Genomic DNA, 17,229 nt, shown 5'->3' with positions numbered 1-17,229 from the left:
GAGGGAATCAGTCGTGTTTGCTGCATGCTCATGCAATACCCAAGAAAAACAGAAATCAGGTTAAGGCATTTATAAAAAACATAGCATATAGGAGGAATACAAAAAAACAAGCTATTGCAAAGTTTAGTAGTGTTGGGTTTTGTTGAAGTGTTGTGGTTTTGTTCTGATTATGTACCATTTGTTTTGTGTTGTGGAACAGTAGGATTTTTAAGCCGTTTTCTCAAAGAATTAACACTACTAAAAACCTCCGCATGCTTTAAAGCACACAGATTCACTCTTGTTGGAAAAGACTTTCTTTAGGTCAAAAGAATTCTTTAGGTCAATACATCAACCACAGTGGAAAATATTACTACCATACACAGACTGCACTAACAGAAAATACAATGTGTTTTGATTCTGGTATCCATTTATATATTGATCTGTAGTTCCTGAATTTCTTTCAAATGCAATGCTGGGTTTAAGTTAACAGCACTACAGTGACTTCACAGTCACTGACAAGAGAACTCCTGTTGAGGAAAGCCGAAGTGAACAGGTAAATTGGCAGGCACTAGGAAGAAGCCAAGGATATGAAGGTGTGAACAGAGTTTGAAGTAAACAAGAGAAAAAAAATTTAAAGAAAAAGAACCAAAAATATCCATCAAAAGGCCTGAAAGAAATATGAAAAGGACAGACCCTATAATAACTGTCTTGAGATGAAAAAAAGCATTTAACCCATTTTCAAAAGACAAAAGATTTATACATTTACAAAAAAATTAAAAGTTGTAGTTCCAGAGCAGCAGAGGTCTGCAGCAAGATTAACTGAGCCAGAACAAAGCATGAAAGCTACCGTCAGTTACTTAGGCTTCTTGTTCTTCTATACTTTAACTGACAATGACAGCAAATGTAGCAGTTTGACTGATTGTTCTTCTGAACGCAATAAAAATTTCTGAATTTTTGAGGGTGAACAGGATTAGTATTATACACATTTTTCAAATGCTTTTACTACATCATGTAAAATGCATACACATATCTATATTTTTGTAGTGGAGGAGGGAATAATGTTGAGGAAAACATCAGCAGAATTCATTAGTAGAATCCAGATTACCCCTACTAACAGCTCCAGCACTGCCTCAGCAGGAAAAATATCAACCTAAACCAAAATCCAGTGAGATTTATAAACATGCACTACCTTTAGAGAAATTAATCAGCTCGAATCTGCTCAAAACTTGCCTAATAGTAAAGTTTTGACACCAGACACTTAATCATCATACATATTAACCAATATTAACCAAAAAGAAGCTTGCATCACTTAGTCTGAGTAATATTAATTTTCCATAAAAAAAAACCTGATCTGTTTCTTTTTAGTGTTCCCAGTCATGACCAGCTTGCTTAATAATCACTTTTCAACATTTATTTAAACATGGATACCTAATCATTTGCTGAAGACAACCTCCTAAGACTTAATTTTTTCTTTCTTGAAGTACTTGAATTTATTAACTTAAATTTATTTTCTTGAAGTACTTCAATTTATTAAAAAATAAACTAATCTCTGTAGTATTTATGAGAAGACAGTATTTTGAAACAAGCAATGTCTAGAACATGCATATTATGGATTTTCTGCTGCCACTTACACAGATCAATTTGTCTCAAACATCACTGAAAGCATATTTCAGCTGAAGATTCACCACTGAAAGAAAAAATATTGTCTCCTCTGCAGTAATTAAGTGCTGAGTTTGCCCAAAATAAGAGAGAATGACAAAGACTGCGTCCAATACATCTGAATTAAAATATTTAATGAAAATCTTAATGTGGGGAGGGGCTAGAAATGCTCTTCCTTCACTCTCCTCAAGAGAAAAAAAAGGAAAAGGGCAGACTTCAGATGCAGATGAGGAAGGAAAAAAACATCAGACTCAGGTACATTAAAGTACATCAGACACAAAGTCCATCATCAGAACATAGTCAGTAAAGTTATCTATTCTTCACATGAAAAAATTTGCATATCAGGCTTTACTGGTACTCCCGAGTATTCAATAAAGTAGGTGAGAAGGTTTAAAGAAGGCCAAGACTAGGGAACAGGCCATGAATCACCATATATGCCAAAAGGCTTGGAAGAAAACATCAGAACTTAACTTGCAGAATATAATTTATCTTCCACAGGTTAACTAAAATACATAATTCAAAAGGCAAGCAGATGAAGATTAGTTCAAATGGTTCTTACCTCATGGTTGTAATCCAGTATTCCTTTTAAAATTTTCTTCAGGTTGCTTACCTATTTGACAAGAAAGAGGAAATACAATAACTACAGGGAGTATTTTACAGAGAAATGATCATAAAGTGGGCAATCACAGAAGAATCACACAAAAGAAGGATATAATTACATCAAATTTTGCACAGTTAAATTTAGAATCATGAAAGTTATGCAAGAGGCCCTTATGACCAGACTTCCAGATGTGATTACAAATCTTTAGGAATTCATTTAAATTGATGAAAAATATAACATTATCTTGGATAGGCTTTATATCAGATCCTATGGCATAAATGTTTTTATATACTTGTTTATCTTAGGATTATCTTTATATCCAGAAGTTGAAACATTACTTCCCTCCTTTCTTCCCTTGAAGTATCGCAATAATCTACTTTCTGCAGAGATAAACCTCTTCTTTCAAACCAAAACCAGCTACTGCTCAATATCATCCTTTATTCTCAAGCCATATAAGTTCAATTGGTTGTTTTTATCATTAATTATTCCTCTTAGCTCTTTTATTTTTGTTCTTGTCACTCTCTGTCTCTCCTCCCAGAATGTCTGCCTTACAGTATCTGGCAAAATTTACATTTCTCCAAGATGAATTCACTGCTATACAAAGGTAGCTTCTGTTCACTCGCATAACCAATGGCATCAGTTAACTACCTCCTGCTCTACAGAATGTGTGTCACATTCCTCCAGTACTGTGTATTGCCCCCTTTCCAGCAAAAAAAAATCCATTTGCATCAAGTCTCTGGAAACAGTGTATTTAAAATTATAAAAATGCCCGTGGGTCTCACAGCTGAAATTCAGAGGACAAAAAAGGAATCTTTGCTGAAAGTAACTGCTAGAGACTATAAAAAATTACTGTTCAAGTATTTAGGAAATTTAGATAATAGAAGCAGCACACTGTTTGCTGGGACAGAGAAGAGGCTGAGAGAGGTGGGGTTGTTTAGCTTGGAGAAAAGAAAGCTCAGGGGCGACCTTATCACTCTCTACAACTCCCTGAAAGGAGGCTGTAGCCAGGTGGGGGTCTGCCTCTTCTCCCAAGTAATAAGAGATGGGACAAGAGGAAAAGGCTTCAAGTTTTGCCAGGAAGTGGTTTTTTTGCCAGGAAGAGTACCAGAAAACATCTCTTTATCAGAAATGGTTATCAAGCATTGTAACAGGCTACCCAGGACATGACTGAGTCACTATCCTTGTGGTGTGCAAAGAGCTGTGTAGATGTGGTACACTGAGACATTACTCATTGGTGGACTTGGCACTTCATGGTTGGATTCTATGATCTTAAGGATCTTTACCAACCTCAATGATTGTATGACTGAAGTTTAAACAGAAGCTGCAAAGACTAAAACTGATATAAACAGGATTCACAAAGTTCTCTCGCTGACAGCAGCAGCCACAGCAGCAAACTGTGGAACTGCAATGAAGGGAGAGCAAAACCTCGCAAGTTTTAAATGCCTTGGAAGCCCACCATAAATTTTATATTCTTGACTTATAAAATCTTGACTGATATATTCCAGAAATATCCAGTTAGGAGACTCTGTCCACCAACAGAAATTATTTACCTTTCAAATGACCTGATGGCTGTTAAGAAACATGATACTGAAATTCAGGGACAAACACAACACTTCAATATGGTCAACAAATAAAATGAGGTGATGAAAGTAAATTCCAGAGTCAAGAAAGAAACAGGATACACACACTAGAAGATTTTTGCCAAGAAAATCAAAATGATAATAATCTGATTACCTGACTCCTATTAATCTACTCTCTTTTGGAAAGAAGTGTCATAAGTTGATTCCTTATTAAGATATAGGAACATTCTGACTGTCTCCATAATCACTGAATTTTAAGTCATACAAGAAACAAAAGTTCATTTGGACCTGAAAGGTGACACATCAAATACCCTGACAAACTAGAACTGGAGATGCTACATTATAGCATGTATATGAGAACATTTCTTGTCACTCCCAAAATGGCATAACAGACAATTTACACTTTCTACACCAAAGCACATACTTTTCCTGTACTATTACACACAACATGGTTCTGTAAGAGCTGCAACTATTTCCTAGGTGTCAGCAACCAAGACTACCACTCAAAGGCAATGCATAATCATAACCAAAATCTGCAACAGATTTAAGAATTTAAAGAAATTAAGAAATTTTACTTTTATATCAAATCATCACAAAGAATACTGCATTGATTGGAATATTATTTTCAAACTTGATTAACTAAAATCTTCTGGTTTATAATTTACCTGAATCTGCTGCAGAAAGAGCCATGGAAACGCAAGGGCCATGTTGCAGAATTTAAGTCCAGTTTACCGATGAGAACATTTGTGAGGAACCTTGAACTTGAACATAATCCCAAAAAATTGAGAAACCAACGGGAAACCTGTGAAATACCTCTTTCCCCTTCTCCTTGTAAGCATTTTTGAATTAAAATTCCTTAAACACAAAGAGCCACCTTCTGCTATGTAACTTTCATAGTGCGTGGAGTTGAGACACTGAAACAAAGCCAATATTGATCAAAATTCATCATGAAAAAGAGCTTATAGGGCAGCATCCTTGAAACAAGAGAACAGCACATAAACTGAAAAAGAAATCTCTGCCATCCTATTTCACCCCACTGCCAATCAACAGTACCAGGGTACCTTGCTTTTAAGAATTAACTGTACCATCTTTGTATTTGGTACACAATCAGACAATTGTGAGGTTAAAGCAGCTTCTTTATAGACTTCTTTTAAGACTAAGACTGACTTAAACTTAACCATGATTTTCAGTATTACTCAGACAGCTCTCAATTTTTTCCTAACTTGCTTGCAGTTAATAAACTTAGATGGTTTTACTGCCCCTGGCAGAGAGACGATCATCACAGGGAAACTACCACTAATATTTTGTACTTTGAAATTGAACTGAGTAGTTCCAGCAACATTTATGACGTCAAAGCATATGAAACGAGGACCTCAAGCAGCTAAATGAAAACCAACAACAGCCTAAGAAAGTGTTAAAAGACAATCAATTAGATCAGAATTCTAGGTCACAGAGGTGACAGTTGTTCAGAATTACTTTTCACTTTCTTAAGCACATAGGAAAACCTAACTGTAGTTAACAATGACCATTAAATTATATAATGCCAGACCACAATAGTCAGAATTGTCAATACAGATTATGACTATAAAATATTAAATCATTGTTCAGATGTCAGCCCATGACCACATGGGAAGCCTATTTGCTTGCATCAGCAATCTGAGTTCTGGCTTTTCCATGAAAATATACATGCTACCCCTCCCAACAACTTTAACATTCATTCCCCTACAGCCATACTTCTGCTGGAAAAGATGTGAAGTTTACTGGGGTAAAAAAAGTAACAACTATGCTTTGTTTCACCTCAGAAATCTGTTGCTTTGTTTCACCTCAGAAATCTGTTGCATCTAATGCACAATAGATGGATCAGTAAGTATTTCTAGGCAAATCTCTATCAATTTTCCATCTCTTTACCATCTGAGAATAATGACAAAACCTCAATATTCTCAGTCCTTTGAACACCTAAATTTCACTAATATCCACACCAGAGCTGTGTGGGTGTTCCCTATGTTAAAATATCATTAACCTCCCTGTTAACAGCCAGCTTGGCTTAGTATAGTACCACATGTGCTCAGTATGACACCGACCCTTATGACACAGCATTAACTTGATAAACTGACTGGTATGAAAGCAGAGATCATGTGATCTGCCAACATCATAAGACTTAATGGTTACCTGGTTTTTCTCCTGCTTTTCTTTATTCTCACTTGTCATATAAAATCTTTATTAATAACAACTTGTTTACTGTTTCCAATCTCAGGTTTGTAAGTGCAGTCTGTCTAGATTTCTCTCTTTACTAACACAGTTGAGTAACAAAGGGAAAGGCCAGTGACGTGGGCAATAGAAAATGCCCTTAAGCTTGTGATTGTTGACAAAAAGAGAGCATGGGTTATCTAACTTCCTGTTTTTTCTCCAACATTATGGCAGCCAATCTCCACTTTTGCATTACCGTTATATCACATGTATGACTGAAACCCTGTTTGTGCTGGAGGCTCTGTGTAAATTGGCTTTTCTTTTTTTAATTTTAAATCTTGAATAACCTCTGGAAACGTTGCTAGCACATGCTTTCAAGTGGTGTGGGAATTCTTAACCAATAAGCTTTGGATATCTCATTATGGTACATTTTTATCCATTTGCAGTTAACAGGTGGGGTGGGGGGTAGGTAGGTGGGCAGGGGCATGTGGGGGTGTGTGTGCGCACACACCAAGAAGGACAGGGAGCACCTGCGTTCATTGTTTCTACCACTCTCACAGGCATATGGTTTTTGATTTAAATTGCATTCTGCAGCAATGTCTCTCATCACTGATGAGAGGTGTAACCCAGAGAAAGACTAGGTAGCGAAGGTTCCCAAGACTAACACAGCTTGCTACACTGCAACAGCTACTATAAACACTAATAAAACTGTACTTCAAATTGATGCTGTCTGAATGCCAAAATGAAAAGTTCAGAAGAAAATCAAGCTGAACAATGTGTTTCCTTTCCTTCCTAAGCTTTCCACACTGAATGAAAAAATATAGGAGGGAAAGGGGGGCTTTTATGCCATCCCTCAAAGAGTCAACAGTTTATTCTGTAATTGCCCAAAACTGATGCACATGAATAAATCAGTGATTTCCTTGATTAGAGAATTTTATCCCTGAAAAATTTTGACAACCAAATTATTTTCTAAGCTGCTTTTCACTTTCAGTATATGTTTTATGTTCCAGATGTCATCTTCCTCAGTCATGAAATACAATTTAAATCTGGACTACACAGAAGTGTTCATTGTACATGAGGAAGAAGTTAATGGCCTTGCTTTTTTATTTTTGTAAACCAGCATAAAATTGCAAAGGCAGCAGTGAAAAGTCTTTTTGTTGCCCAAGAGAACACACACACTACTATGTACATTGATGTATGCTATGAGCGTGAAATTTTAACCCTGAAGAAATAACATTTCTCTATTAAATACAGTAGAGTAGACAAAGATATGGTTAACTCTAGGAACCATAATGCTTGCTGAATAGTTTCTATTTTCCAAGCTCCCCAAGTTTCAGCATTTCCCTTTTTCTCTCCTGTGCATTGCTCAATTTCTCAAGTCTGGCAACCTGCCCTGTAACCAAGAATTTAAAAACATCCCTGCGAGTTTTTTTTCAAATGGTATAGCAACAGCAAAAACACTGCAGTTATTAGAAAGCAAAATGCTAAAAAAACCAAACTAACCAAACCTGTGCATCTCCCTCCCGCCTCCTCCCCAAAAAAATCTCAGCCTTATGTTCTTGCTTCTTCTCCAAAGAGGACAACACACAATTCAAAATTAACAATCACACCACTCATTACCTTCTCCCTTGTTCTCAGGTAACAAGTGACAGGACAATGAGAAACTGTCTCAAGTGGCATCAGATAAGTTTTAAGCTAAATGTTAGGTAAAAGATTTTCACGGAAAGTGTTGTAGAGCATTGGAACACACTGCCTAGCAAAATAATAGAGTCATTGCCCATGGAAGTGTTAAAAAATGTGCAGATATGGCACTTGGTGACATAATGGGTTGCGGTGAACACAGTGGTGGTGCTAGGTTGATAGCTGGACTCAATCTTAAAGGTGTTTCCCAAATTTAACAACTCTATGATTCTATCATTTTCGGAGTACTTCCATGAACAGTGGTTAGGTGGGCTGTACAAGACCTACACTAATCTCTACCATCCCCCACTGTTTCACAAAACTTCCTACACATTACATTTATATTGTCTTTCTATATTTCCCCTTCTAGACCAGCTCCTTTATGTGGTTCATGATACCAAGAGTTTATACAAGTGATGACTGTTACACCAGATGGCTCTGATGGCATCAAAGAGTGACCATGTTTAGCAACAAGAAAATAATGTAGCTTATTACCACAACACATGAGATAATTCAGTTATCACTTCTCATGGCACTTCCTAATGTTCAAAGGGAAAGATATATTCTAGAATCATGCAAATATGATGCCCACATCTTAAATCCAGTAATGAATATATTTCTAAAAGGAGATTGTAGTGAGGTGGGGGTCAGTCTCTTCTCCCAGTAAGCAAGTGACAGGACAAGAGGAAATGGCCCATGAGGAGTTAAAATTGGGTATTATGAAAAATTTCTTCGCCAAAGGCATTGTCAAGCATTGGAAAAGGCTGCCCAGGGAAGTAGCTGAGTTACTGTCCCTGAAGGCATTTAAAAGAAGTGTAAATGTGGAGCTTAGCACATGGTTTAGTGTGGACCTGGTAGAGTTAACTTGATCTTAAGTCTTTTCCAAGCTGAACAATTTTATTCATAGAAATGCACAGATTGAAGTGTTCCTACAAGCCAGACTTTAAATGAAGGACTGGATGATAGACATTTGGAAAACTAGACTACTAATAATGTTTACTCACATAAAGAACAGTTGGCAAGGTATAAGATCACTTACAGATTAAAAAACAAGAGTTAAAGTATCACACATGTACCTTTTAGAATCTTCATGAAAAGGGAAGTGGTCTATAAAAATGTATACAAAAAGCTGAATTATACGTACTTCTTAAACAAAACACAACAAAAAAATCAGTCTTTAGTTGTTCTTCACATGGACACTTGAAAAACAAGATGGAATGACATCAGCAAGAAACTGAAATTTGACCTGATGTTTTGCCAATTTAAGTCACATAAGGAAGTTACTGGACTGCTCAGCTTTTTTTTTTGTCACATCTACTAAGAAGGCGTTTCTTTTTTACATCTGCCAAATTAGTGCAAGACATAAAAATAAAATATTTATTCCTCAAACTCCACAAGATAGTTATAGAAGCTGCTGCTCCACATTCAATCAGCTGAAATGCTAATATAACCAACAGTTCTCAGTTTGCTATCCTCCACATTTAACAGGAATATTTCAATATTCCTTAGGGGAAAAACCCAAAAAATATTTTACAGAAAAGTAAGATCTTGTACCCAGCTGTTCGCTTGCAATTCCATACAATTCTTTGAGAAGTTAATATAAATTAAGTGCTCTACATTCAACAGACGCCAAAGGAGTCCTAAATGTTTTTTAGGGATGATATCTCTTATTCAGCAGTCACTCAATATATCCTCATCAATGTACCCTCACTTTTTGCTGGCAGCCCTAGTAGACAAAACACTCTAAAACATTCCAGACTTCACAGAGCTGGTCAGACGGCAGAAACTATGCTGATACATGTTTCCTGGTCAAGTCAAAACATAAACAGCAGTGGTGTGCTCCATCTTTTTTATTGTTTCAGGCAGCATTCTGTCTCTGAGTGTCCCTGCAATTCAGAAATTGATGTAGAGAAGCCTGTAAGTACTACAGCATTTCACAGTTTTAGTCCTTCCCCAGATGCTCAGAATGAGCTTTGGTGGCTGGAACAAAATGGTTTTACAGGAAACAAGAACTAACAGTAAATTCTTAACTATTTTTCTTCCCCCAAATTAGTCAGGCTGAAAATGGAAATTTAAAAAAGCACATAGATCATTCGCTGAAGAAAACTACTCAAAAACTACACTAACATCTGCATGTGAGACTGTGTTTTTCACATTCTAAAGCAAAATATTCCTCATTCATAGTTCTTGTAAATTCTGTTTCCTTCAGGTTTGCAGAGAAGTGCTAGAATGCCAAGTGATACAAACAACCCAGCAAACAGACTGTGATTAAAAATCATGCTGTGTATGATTTCTGTAGAAACACAGAAAAAACATGACTTCCTCCCTTAAAACTCAGTAGCTCTGCAGAGCTGACAAAGTAAAAGGCAGTAATATGTTGCCATTTTTCTTTAAATATATTGTTTATGTTCATATTTTTAGGCAGTTGTTTCTCAAAAAAGCTGCTTTTTTAAAAGCTGCTTTCACACTGTGCATTAAAAAAAATTTCTCATTCAATATTTGAAAAACAAAAGGTAATTAATGTATAACATTTACTTGAATATTTTCCTTTTAAATCATTAAAACCTGTTCACAAATTCAAAATGTCTTTGCTAAAATTGTGCAGGACAATACAACATTAAAAAAAGTAAGTGTAATTAAAATGGTACAAAATTCAAAATGCTATCTATAAAGCAAGATCCTAATCCAGAAATGTGAGAATATTTAGACACAATATTGTATTAAGTACTGAAATACAGACTCACAGACACACAAAGTAAGTCAAATACCTTTAGCCTCCAATTATCTCCCACTTCTGTTTTGATTCTGTTCAGCCAATTTTCATCAAAATAAGCTGGATCTCTGAAAAATAAAAAGTGCATTTATTACAAACACAATTACAGAAATTTTGAGTACACATTCGTCGTTAAGCTCCCATCTCAGGTTTGAGTTAATTTAAATGACTACCTCTTGCATCTGACACATGGTCTGAATACAGTAGTTCAGAAACCTGTTACTACTCATTTTTCTAAGAACTTTCACCCTATTGACAGCACAGGTTCATCTGTGTGCCATGAGGAGCTCATGCTTTTGAGGAAGCATCTTTGTATTTTGAATGCATTTTGCCAGTTTTCCCTCCATAAGTCCTACCTCTTAACTTCTCTGGTGTTGCAGCAATATTTACTTGCATTTCTTAAAAATATTAAAAATTATTACTTTTTCACACATTATGCATCCCTACCATTGCACACTGCTTACAACTATTCAGCTGCTAAAATAGAAGCCTGAAACTAAACAATACACATGATGTCTTGACAGAGTGAGAAGAGCTAGGAAACATCACTGAAGTTTTTATGCCTAAGAACACACTTCACTATTTGATCTACCAAACACTATCAGTTTTTTAAATCCTCTTTTCACAGTAACCCTACACAAATCTTTTTGTGAACACCCTTCCTTAGAAGCTTTTCTATTCTCTGCACTTTTGACAAGGCAATCAAGAAAAAGAACAGAGAACTGTTTCTATGCGTAACTTCTTCCTATTAATTTTTCTCAAAGCATCTTCCACAAGCTGCTTCTTCAAGACACCTTGTGAGACTCTCTCCTGCTACCAAACTCAAAGATCATCTAAAAGGCTAACATTTTCTACTGCTCAATTCAAATTTTCCCTTTATCATAGGGAATTTTGAAAATGCTATGATCAGAATTAAGGAGAAATAATGTACTATATATAACTGGTTTTAAAGGAGTAGGAAAACACAAGGAAAGGTTTTTATTTCATCCAACATATGTAGTCAATACAGCCAGAATGAAAAAAGCACCTTTTTATTGTTAGCAAAATGCTCTTAAGAGTTTGTGTTACAGTTTCAGGTGAAGTACTCTATTTTCTGGACTGCTGCATTTGCCACTGATTACTTATTAGATTTACTGCTGCACCTTCTACACATAGAAGTGTTCCGGACTGATTTCTTTTTTCAAGGGCAAGGTGCCATGAGATCTTTTGGCAAAATTTCAAGAGAACTCTGAATATGCCTGGAGAGTCAAATAACATCCATATCATATATACTGTAAACCAGCAACTACATCAGAACTTTTATTAGAGCACAAACTTTGCAGCCACACTTTGCATCTGATGCACAGTACATGATGTGTTTCATCTTCTCCACAGCGTCTTCACAATGCATTAAAGTCTGCAAGCTGTACTGCAACTACAATACACAGCAATGGAGGAAGATCATAAATAGCAATGTTTCTCTACTGACACATTTTCATTGCTATTTTTTCACACTTTGTTACAGACTCTGGTGAAGATTACAGCATATTTCGTTTCCTTGTCATTGCACCTGCAAACATATATCTGGAAGAACAGCTTTAATTACTAGTTAAGTTGATGACTCCAAATTACTTCCATTCAAAAACAGTACAGTTCTAGCATAGATGACAGAAGCTTAAATTACAAAATAGAAAAGTAATGTCTTATCCAGACTATCACTGGTTTTGAAATATATATTTTCAAAGAGCTTTCAAATGGCCTCTCTGCCACAAGAAGACAGGTAAACTTAAGAATGACATTGATTCAAGTACATGTAAGATCTCTGACACATGAAAAAAGTTTACATTCAGCTTTTACATGAAACAAATAGCTCTCCTTGCAAAAAGCCTTAATTAAAAAGCCTTCAATTGCCTAATTTCCACTCAATCACAACAAAATCATCTGGACACTAATGAAAAGAACGACAGTTCAAATCCATTTTAGGTGTGGGGTTCAAAAAAATACGCTGATGACTGTCAAATAGGTCTTCTGAGAATTGCTGATACACAAATAAACTAGCTTAACAAGAGACTCACAATTATAAAGTATTTATGCAGCTGAGATATTAAGCAGGTATGACCTGTGCATCCTCATTAAAAAAAAAAACCAACAGGGCTTCCTTAAGGAATCTTATCATTTTAATGGTTGCACTTGGCCACTAACATCTTTAGCTGCTTCAAGGCTGTAGTGCCATAAATATATCAATCCTTGACATACCATTTTCATGGTTCTAGGAAACAACATGAGCAGGTATAAACAACATCCCATAAGCAAAATTATATTTGGACAGACTGGGTAGCAGATATTGCAGATCCAGTTTTCAACAATAACAGCACCAGTAAGCGAATCAGCTGAGGAACGCTAACAAGACTTCAGAGTTAGGTCCATCTTACTTCACTCTGAAAGCCTGAAATTCAGCAGAAACTAAGCAGCTTTTCTCAGCTACTACTGTAATAAAAGGAACACAGGGACCAACAATTGTCTTTTACAGTTCTGATGAAAGTCATAGGCTACCTAAACCCTGATATACATCATCAGACATACTTAAGAAAGGTCCCTGAGAAATACATCTAAACTCAGTGTGGTAGTCCTCTTCCACAGATCTATTTGCTTTTTCATTTGTATGTATACAAACCTCATGGAAGCATCCAAGGGTCCAGCAGCTGATAAGCAATCCAGTTGAAATCAGTATCATGTAACAATGGTCAAAGTAGCACCAACAGTTTTGTTAGAGAAGCTTCATACAGGTTACACAATAATTAATAACACTGCAAAAACACTTTGCCAGGAACACAATAAGCAGAAAAGCAAAAGGTTGGGTATCAACACCAATCAAATCTAGAATGATCATCCTTTCCTCAACCTCATCACCATTATAATTTTCTTTCTCTTCAAAAGTCTCATTGAAGTTCATTACTAGTAACAACTGCAATGCTCTCTCTATATAACAAACTATTGGAAATCAAACCTGAAATAACTCTTCCACAGTTACTTCTAAACATACTTTTAAAAAGGGGTTTCCAGATGTTAGATCATTCACAGCCCTTGCTGCAAAAAAGTTTCCTTTTGCTATATTTCTGGGAACCATAATTCAATCAAATTCAGGTCATCTTAGGCCATTTCATTTGGAAGCAACAGCATTCTTCTTACAGTGTTTGAAAAAGCACCACCTAAGCAAATACAAAAATGTGTGGCTGAGAAGTGAGCAGCTATACTATTAGAAAACTAACTGGAGCATCTTCATTGCCATGAGATGACTCATACATGAACTAAGTATTTTGAATTCACTAAGTTCCTAAGCCTAGACCCAAACTGGCTAACTTTGAGGATTAGAAAGGTATTTGTGTATCAGTTGATTGCTGCCTACTACCTCAGTAGTACTGCAGATAACTGGGACTTTTCTTCAGAGCAGAAGATACTTATGCTGTTGCTAATGCTCTATCACTTCATGTGATGTTTTCAGCAGTGCTCATTTATACCATCTCCATCTTATTTTGTATGCAAATTTTCCTTTATTTAAGCAATCATCTCTCTCCATCACAGATGCCAAGAGACAGAAATACTCTTCTAAAGAAAACCAACCCACAGAGCATGTAGTATAACTCATGATTATTACTCATTATAACAGTGGTACAGTAAGCTGCATCAAAAAATGTGTTTACAAAAAATTTCCCTCCCTCAGTGATATACAAAAGCATGGCTTTTGTGTTTTGCATGTGTCAAAATGCATACATTGTGTTGCAATGTATAATAGAACAAATGAATAATTCACTGAGAGGGGCACGATGCAGAGATGACAGAAGAAAATATACACAAATTCTTACATTTACCAAGCCAGTATGACAGAGGAAGAAAGAATCAAAACAAGAGGGACACCTGGCACTAAACAGTCTCCAGAGTGGGATGAAAGGAAAATTTTAAAACAGGAAATCCTGCTATTATAGGGATATCAGTGGACAATGAAAACATAAGTAAAATCATTGCAAGCTATACAAAAAAAAAAAGGATGTGATTCAGAAGCAAGCTATGGCACTCGTACCAGCATAAGCTACAACTTTAGGCCAACAGTCTACTCATAAAAAATCAAACATTTTATTTTGCTTCCACTCTTTACTCCTGCAGTACAACATTCTTTAAAATAATCATCAACACTGAAAATGTACAGGCATTTCTTCTTACTGTACTTCATATCAATGCTAGTCAGAGGGATTACCACATCTGAATAGAAACAATGAATCTTACAGAATAATACACAAAAGTTAAACTAAAACATAGGCTGAGTTTCGTCCTCCAAGATAACACAGTTAGCACTAGAGAATTACATTAAATGGTATTTTAAGCTGAAATTCAAAGATAAAGTTTTAATGATATAAAGGAAGAAAATGTCCTCAGGAATTTGACAACACCTGTTTTTTAACAGCTGAGACTGCAAGCAAAATTTTCATGCTTGGTTACATAGAACATATTTCTGGTATTTGCTGTCACACACTACATCAATAGCAAAAACCTTCTGAAGGTTTCAGTAATTTCCTCTGTAACCTTTTCTTCACACAGCTTATTCCAGCAATTTTGTTCAAGAAAATTCTGCTGCATCTGTTTTGATGTTTGGCACTTACCTACAAATGGGCTGCTACTGTGAGTGTAAAAAATATTAAGCATGATGTATGAAAAAGAACCATAGAAGAAACTGTCAGCCCCCTCCACTTGGTACAAGACACAGCTGGCTTTTGTCAGCTGATGAGCAAGCAATGTTCTTCCTCTTCTCTTTCCTCTTTTCTTTCTTTTTCTGACTAAATCCTACAGTTCTGTTTTATGCAAATTTTGTCTAAAACAACTAACTTCCTGAGCCAGGGATCTCTCAAAAACTGCTCCTCATCATGACCTACTATCTCCCACCCTCATAAGTACCAGTGGACTTTTCCTAAGAAGGCAGATGTAAGGAAAAAAAATAGAAATAATAGAATTCACTATTAAACCTTTAATTTTTTGGAAGAAATGCTATCCTCACTCCCCTTATCTGGAAATATATCCAGAACATTAGTCCACTCCAACACCTTTAAATTTTCATCAATGCTCTTCTTTACTGGATATATTAATTTGCTCTTTAATATTTTAAAACATTAATTAATTTACTATAGTAAAATCCTGATTCACACAAAGTTGCCAGAACTTTCCCCTCCCTACCTTTACCTAATCAGGTAAAGGCTCAAAGAACACACACTTAAAAGAACCTTCAACAGGAAGCACCTAGACTAAGAAACACCTGTTTTTCTTTCTTCCTTGGAAAATTACAAAAACAGTGGTTTATCCTTCTCAATAGAATAAGAGTAATGGCATTTAAGTTGTGTCTACAGTCAAAACAACACATTTTTCCTTTGAAGATTAACTTTTGGAGAGATTTTCATGTCAAATGCAACTATTCAGGTTTTCACTGCAAATGATATGTTTGCAGTGACCTGATGATTTCAGGCTTGCTCCTTGCTATTTAACATCACTGCAAGACTTTTCCAAGTAACCTTAAGCATACAGCTGTCTTTCTGCAAAAATTGTATTCTATATTATTATCTTTCTTGGGGCAGAGGGGGAACCCGTGTTGCTAATATAAAAAGAAAAAGGCAAAAAAGCCTGCTCTAGACTTGCTTCGCATTGTTGAACATGCCCTAAGTCGCAGTGAAGTAGTCTTCCTGTTGTCTTTGCTCAAAGGACCAACAGTGTTGAATTTGGTTTTATTTTCAAGAAAGAATATTTTAAATGGCTTTGCCAACATGCTCCTGATCAGTTTTCTAGTCAGCTACACAAATGCTGATCCTTATATTTGACCTATATTCCACTATCATGTCCAGGGAAAGAGAAAATATTTGGCTATTCTACAATCCCTGGTTTCTACTTCAAAAATCCATTAGACTAATCTTCTGTTACACCTCTTATCTTATACTACTTACCTTCTGTTTATTCTATTAAAAAAAAAACAAAACAAACAAAAAAGCAGTATTTTCTCTCAAAGATTGTTCATGTTATCGTTCCTGTTGTACAATCCAAGATCAGATTCCTGCTGCTCAACAGGAATGCAGTCAAGATTTAGCAATACTGTTGCTAAATTTCAGGATGAGAATGTCTGTTCATTACATAAGTATGCTAAATGTTAAATCTGAAGCATAACTACCATAAAGTAAGATAATTAAACACTAATTTTGGCATGTTCAAATTATTATATAGGACATAAAGAAAGAATTATAAATTGTCTAGGAGATCTTTACATATTTTAAAATCATGCTACAGAAATGCAATATTTGTACTGTATATTTATTTTTAAAGTTCAGTTCATCAGCTGAAAACAGTATCTCAGAACCACATGCTAAAAAGTCTTGCTTTGAAATATTTGACTACACTGAGATTTCCCTTTTCCCCTTTTTTGTTCTTCCTGTGATCTGGCAGTTCCTTCTCTCACTAGGAGGAAGGCTCCTGCTCCTGAGAATCTGCAACTAAACAAGAGACTCAGTTCCCTCACAGCAGTTAGAGCCCTAGGAGCTCTGTCAAACAAATCAGCTGTGTTCAGTAAACCTGAGCCACACAGCAGCATAAGAGGGAAGTGCTAAACATTCAAACAGGATGGAGGACCCTCATCTTCTGACTGATATCAAGACAGGCTGTTGTTTGCTCAGGGTTTGAATTCCGGGCATCGTTGAAAGACTGCTGAAGCGTGTCCAGCCCTCACATTATTATTTCTTCAGCTCTTACACCTGGGCACGAGC

At 36.0% G+C, this 17,229-nt stretch overlaps 1 protein-coding gene across 3 annotated transcripts in view; it reads right to left on the bottom strand.

Annotated features, from left to right (window-relative positions):
• HOOK3 (hook microtubule tethering protein 3) overlaps positions 1–17,229 on the bottom strand; it is an 84,463-nt gene that overhangs the window by 50,579 nt on the left and 16,655 nt on the right. For all 3 annotated transcript variants that reach the window (XM_059492089.1, XM_059492092.1, XM_059492090.1), the window contains exons 3-4: positions 10,455–10,527; positions 2,198–2,248 (exon numbers count right to left, since the gene is read on the bottom strand). In XM_059492089.1, coding sequence (XP_059348072.1) covers positions 2,198–2,248; positions 10,455–10,527 — 124 coding nt within the window. The remainder of the gene's footprint in view (positions 1–2,197; positions 2,249–10,454; positions 10,528–17,229) is intronic.

This window comes from Ammospiza nelsoni, chromosome Z, assembly GCF_027579445.1.
Source record: "Ammospiza nelsoni isolate bAmmNel1 chromosome Z, bAmmNel1.pri, whole genome shotgun sequence".
Classification (NCBI taxonomy): Eukaryota; Metazoa; Chordata; class Aves; order Passeriformes; family Passerellidae; genus Ammospiza; species Ammospiza nelsoni.
Note: the sequence above shows the minus strand (reverse complement) of the source record. Positions and strands in the feature narration are given on the sequence as shown.